Source organism: Pygocentrus nattereri, chromosome 24 (assembly GCF_015220715.1).
Source record: "Pygocentrus nattereri isolate fPygNat1 chromosome 24, fPygNat1.pri, whole genome shotgun sequence".
NCBI lineage: Eukaryota > Metazoa > Chordata > Actinopteri > Characiformes > Serrasalmidae > Pygocentrus > Pygocentrus nattereri.
In genome coordinates, this window is record NC_051234.1 from 20258981 (window position 1) to 20264980 (window position 6000).

The 6000-nt window shown below is 37.5% G+C and overlaps 1 protein-coding gene across 4 annotated transcripts in view; it reads left to right on the plus strand.

Moving 5' to 3' along the window:
- mllt10 (MLLT10 histone lysine methyltransferase DOT1L cofactor) overlaps window positions 1–5107 on the plus strand; it is an 84430-nt gene extending 79323 nt beyond the window's left edge. For all 4 annotated transcript variants that reach the window (XM_017718058.2, XM_017718066.2, XM_017718074.2 and 1 more), the window contains 3 exons: window positions 954–1044; window positions 1434–1634; window positions 3393–5107. In XM_017718058.2, coding sequence (XP_017573547.2) covers window positions 954–1044; window positions 1434–1634; window positions 3393–3440 — 340 coding nt within the window. In that variant the 3' untranslated portion in view covers window positions 3441–5107. The remainder of the gene's footprint in view (window positions 1–953; window positions 1045–1433; window positions 1635–3392) is intronic.
- The last annotated feature ends 893 nt before the right edge of the window (window positions 5108–6000 follow it).

Genomic DNA, 6000 nt, shown 5'->3' on the forward strand with positions numbered 1-6000 from the left:
TAATTTCTTTGTATACAAAGAAAGATCACAGCAGATTTTATATTTTCTTTAGTAAATTAATCCAAGGTGTAAGAGAAATTCACAGATTTTATACATTTCAAAATAATTCAGTGGTTGAGATGTAAATACAGTCACTTACGGTGTTTTGACATTAAATGCTGTGTTCTAGAAAAGCATGGTGGTGATGGGAACCTGGGGTGGTTATTTCAGCACAAATATAGCCATTTTATTTACTATCCAGAACCACCAGTAAACCTGGACACGTCTTCTGTGTTTTTAAATGTAATGTTGATAAAATAGTTGTAAGTAGAGGTAAGTACAGGTGGGGTTGGGTTCGGGCTTCAATGTCATGCAGATCTCTAGCATGTGCATGTGTACTTGCATGTTTGCTTGCTTGTTTTTCATATTTTATCATTTCTGTCCTTGTCTGTTTCTATTTGTAAACTCTTTTTCATAAATTGAGTATGCTTCTCTTTTTAAATAATGTTGTGAATTGTTTGTGTTACTTGTTTTGTTTTTTTATGCTTTTCATATAAAGGATTCCAAGTGCAAAAAATAATACCATGTGCATTTCTGTATTTTAGCTTGTAAGTCCTTGAAATAAACAGAATGCAGAAACATATTTTGCATCAAATGTTTAAAATGTAAGTTTTATAAAAAACATTGTTTAAGGGGTTTATAAAAAGCATGGTGTTTAAAGGGATTATCAAAAGCATTATGTTTAAAGGCTGTTATAACAGGAAATGACATATTTACATTTGTGCAATTTGTTGTGATTGCAGACGTGTGCTGGATGCACTTTGGGTTTATGGGAAATTTGCTTTTCATCATAATTTCCTGTGCTGGTGGTGGTTAATGTGTTTTTCTATAATGAAGGGGGAGTGGTTGTGTGTGTTTATGTAGCACTGTTGTGAATGTAGTCTGCTGACATGACTGTGTTTATGTGTTGGCAGTGCGGTGAGGTTCCTCACTGAGCAGCAGAAGCAGCTTCTCCTCCATCAGCACCAACTGCAGCAACTCTTCAACTCCCAGCAGCCTATACCGGTACCCTTTCCTCATCATACGATTTAAGCACTAAGCATGTTGTAGAAGAGTCAAATCCTGACTTTCTTTGCCATGGTTTTGTGAAAATCGGATTTGATTAAACATTCTAACAACTCAACACATTTTGAGGAAAATGTGGGTTATTTAGACATACTTTTAGCATGATGCTAATGAGTAGTGTGTTTCTCTGATGTGTTGGCTGCTTTAGCCAACATGCCTAAGCCTCTTTTACTACATTTGGGGTAAGAGGGGGGAAAAGGGTGAATTTGTCTAATGGACAAATTATTGCTTTACATTTCAGTATTTTACTGAAAGTCTTCTTCAGTGCTGCATGTTCTTCATGTTCTCCTGACAGTTCTCTTTACATGTTCTGTGCATGTGTGTTGTAGGAGCAGCAGCAGCAGGTTCTGCTCTACCAGCTGATGCAGCAGCAGCAACAGCAACAGCAGCAGCAGCACGACCTGCAGCAGCTCCAGCAGCTTTCTTCATCCCAGCTGCCTATCAACAGCCTGCTACCCGCCGGCCAGGGAGCCATCACCGCCAACCCCTTCTTGGCCATGCACAATGACAGCAGTGCCCAGAAGACTGGGGTTAGTGCTGCTCAAGCTGGTTTTTAGCAGTGCACAGTGTTTGCTTTGTGTTTGGATTATTCCTGTATTCGGCTTTTTAAAAGGCCCATATTATGGGAAAAAAATACCTCACTATTTACAGAAGTAGTTTGAAGTAGTATGTGAACAAGTCTCAAAATGTTCACTCCCCAGTCTGTTTATGCAAACTAAGCTGGGGGGGGGGGTTGAATTCATCGTTTTGATGGTGCAACCATTAACATATTTACATGTACTTTTTTCTTTCTTTTTTTTTTTTTTTTTTAAATCCATTCAAGTACAGGTAAATGCAGGGTGTGGTAAGGCAAAATCCCAACAGAGGACGTACCACTTGACCACTTTTTTGCCATTTTCAGCCTTAAATAATCAAGATTAATAACTCAGAAGGCAGGTGTTCACTGGTGGTTTTGGATAGTAAATATAATTGTTATATTTGTGTTATAGAAATCACAACAGTTGTTATTCAGTAACTACTATGTAACGCTACATATTTGAAAGAAGACCTGAAGTGTGTTTAAACGTCACAAAATGTCAGTTGTTTAAAAAATAAATGTATATGTGATGTTCTTGAAGGGCCCATTTTTCCATGCTTCAAAAGAATTTGTGGTGTAAACACAGTTAGTTTCAAAATGTACAGTTCTTTCTCCAGTTCATACGATCCGTATATGGAAACAAATCTGCAAAACAAAAGCCCATTTTGAATTCACTGTTTTTGGAATTGACACACTTCCACCTATTCAGCCTTCAGCAGTTTAGCTCCGTTCATTTATGCTAACATTATAAGGAGTGTTTTGGCCCTTTTGGAATGAAGCACGATACAGGGCAGCCAATCAGAACAGAGCTTATTCTCAAATATCAGTCTTACTCTGTGTTCACACCGGCAGTGACTTTTTCAGCTCGTTGTCAAAATCTTTGGTCACTCATCGCCTGCAGGCATTTCTAAATTTGCACAGGCCATTGGTTGCCATGTCACTGATTCCAAGAACAAATCAGATACCGCTAAAAATGTACATTCTAGCTTCTCTGTAAATTTAAGTCCTCTATAGTGCATCACTGTGTTTGCAGTCAGTATTTGAAGAGCACGTTGTTTTGTCTTTGCGATCAGCATCTAGTTGCGGCAGAAGTACAGTCACCATTCCTCCAAATAAATATCTAGGAACCAAAAAAGTTGTATATTGTTTCACAGTGGTAGCGATAAAGAGTACATTGCCAGTGTTCACGCTGCCTCCTGTCACAGGAAATTTGCAGCTGTCTTGGAAAAGAAATGAATTCCGGTCTTTTTTTTCTTTTTCTTTCTAGACTTATAAATGCAGGAACAAAGGCACTGCAAAAAAAACAGCCTGTTAATTTATAGACGTTAAAAGGCTCTAAAATAGTCATGTAAAAATGAATAGTAACTGCAAGAAAAATGTAGATATGATCCCTTTTAATTCTTAGTATCCTATAGCTTCACTGAAAAAAGTAGTGTAAATTTACTTGATTTAAATGTGTGCACCAGCATTGCAATGAAGTTCTGTAGAATGTGTCAAACAAATCTGAATGATTTATAATCTTTGTTCACTCAACTTTGTTGAGTTATATAGAAATTTACATTGAAATGCGCTTAAAACACGAACATAAGCAGAAAATAAAACAAAATATACTTCAGTAGACTGTACAGTTGAAATACATAAAGGCTGGTTTTACTTAAATACATTGATTTATATTGTTTTGTGGGGGGTTTTTTTGTTTGTTTTTGAACAGAGGCTGGGGGAGAAAGCTGTGGCTGTAACTGGGCAGGAGAAAACCTGACCTAGCCTGACTGCTGAAGGAGGTGCCAGGAGGTCACCCTCTTTTAGGAGCCAACCATCAGAGCATATTTCAAACAAACCTGCCGCTCAGACACACCGTCAGACTGCGCTGCTCGCACACAAATACAAACTGACCCGGCTGAAGGAAAAAAAAAAACTCTTGAGGTCTAGCATTGCACTGAATTGGAATAAATCACTTGCTGTAAACGTTAGGGTCCCAGGGGGCCACTTAAGAGGCCAAGACACAGACTCGCACTTACATATACACACATACACGCTCTGTCTGTGTTCTAAAGGTGACACACTCGTGTGAATCACTGTGGGAGGAAGGTGCTGAGTGATTTTGGCTGGAGACTGAAGTGCGGGACAGAGCTTTTTTCCTCCATGGGCCCGCCACGCACGCTTCTGGAATAGTTCCTGCTCGCCGCTGTTACCTCTCCAAAGCCCCTTTAACAAGGACCGTTATAGGATGCTCTCCAAAAGAGATTAAAAAAAAACTGGTTTATGTGGTTGTAAATGTGTAACAATAATAAAAATGAGGAAAAAAAAGCAAAGCAGTGAAAGTTTCAAATACGAAGCAGTGCACCACGAAGGCCTTCTCCGCATCCTGGTCTCCAGCCTCCTCTGGACACGAGGCATTCCGCAAGTCGAAAAAATAAAGGACGCACTGACCCTGCTGTAGACGAGAACCTACCTCTTAGAGCCAGGACTGAAATACCAGGACCTTTACCCAAGTGCCTGGCACCACCCTCCACGCTCTCAACCAGAGGCTACACACTGGAGAACGTTGCCAGTTCCCTTTTTATTCCGAATCGGTCCGTTTTTAAAGCGAATTCAGTATCATTGTCAGTGATGTCGCTCAGGCAATATCACATCACCCACAGTTCCACAGGGGGTTGCACAGTGACGACACTGAAATCTAGGTCAATTACAGTGCTTGTGCTGCATTCATCATTTCCGAAGCCAACTTCCGTAAAATCCCTCCCACTTTTTTTTTATATATTTATTTGCAATTTTGTTATGTGATGGGCACAAGATTTCTATTTTAGAGCCTGATTTGTCTCTCGAAACATTTTTATACTACTGTACAAAAATTTGTCTCAGTTCCTTTTTGGATCTTGTAAGAATTTTGATTATTGATTAAATTGTCTTGTATTTGAGCATAAACTACTCGGATGGCTCGTTGTGTAAATATGGTTGTTTTTTTCTTTTTTTCATGTAAAGCAACAGATCAGATCATATTGCTATCAGAATAAGCTGTTTGGAGTTTAGTTAGCGCCGTTTTACCTCCTCTCTAATGTAAATAGGTATTTGTGTTCCCCCCGCTGATGGTGTGAAGGATTATTAAAGTTCATTTGGTGTGTTCAGATCTAATTAACAGTCATAGGGAAAATAATGATGCAAGCTATTAATTTATTTTTCTATGTACAGGATTTTTTTTTTGTTTTTTTAAGTTTTGCACCATTTTATTGATGTCATTTTATACTCCTGTACCTTTTCCCTTGTGTTCATGTATGTGTATAGGAATATGCAAAACCCTTAAAGTTTGTATTTAAGAATACCAAACGTAAATCCACAAGTCCTGCTTCATAATGATCGTAAAAAAAACTGAACACAGAGATTGTAGCGTTAAGATTTTTTTCAGTGATTAAAATCATTTTACAGTGATCTGAGGTGCTTTTGTAGTTTTGTTCATCCTCATTTCTATAGCTTTGCTGAAAACAGCTGAAATTAGAAGTTACATTTCTTTACCATTTGCATGAAGCAACTATTCACATAAAAATACATCTTTGCTTGATAATGTTACATTTAGCAAATACTCTGTAAAAGAGCTGAAACAAATGAAACAGTGGCTGCAAAGCCTTAAGATTATCATTTTTTTTTTATTAGTTTTTAGTATCAGTAGCCTCTTAATTGCAAACACGATTGTCGTACTAAGTTAAGTATTTTGATCATTCTTAAAACTCCAGATTTGACTGTGATTACAAAAATATTTTTAAAATACCTGCAACCCCATAAAAACAGTTCTTTTAGAGTTCATCTAAGGTATAACTACACATAATCTTTTCCATCATCAAGCTCCATGGTATTTTTGCTGATCATACCAAATTTAGCTGTGGGACCTGAAAGGGTTAAATCAATGAGGTTACCATGACCGGTTCAGGTTACTAAAACATTTAAGGCATTAAAAATGTAGTGAGTTGCAGGAGAAAAGAGCAAATGCAATAATGCTGAGCATATGTCACATAACATGTTTTCCAGAAAGTTTATATTTGACCTTAATATGATAGATGAAAAGTCATGTGACCATACAGGTTTATGGAATTAAATACGGTCTATAGATTTTTGTTCAGATTCAAAGAGCAATTTAGTATTTCACATACTGATATTAATGCTTTATATGCTGCATATATTTATGCTTTATTTGCTATATATATATATATAAAATCAGTACACTATGTAGAGGTATGCAAACTTGGTCAAAGTACGTTTTGTTGATTTTCTATGTGTTAATAAGGTAAAACTCCTTGCACTGCTGTGTCTGATCCACTCGTTCCAGC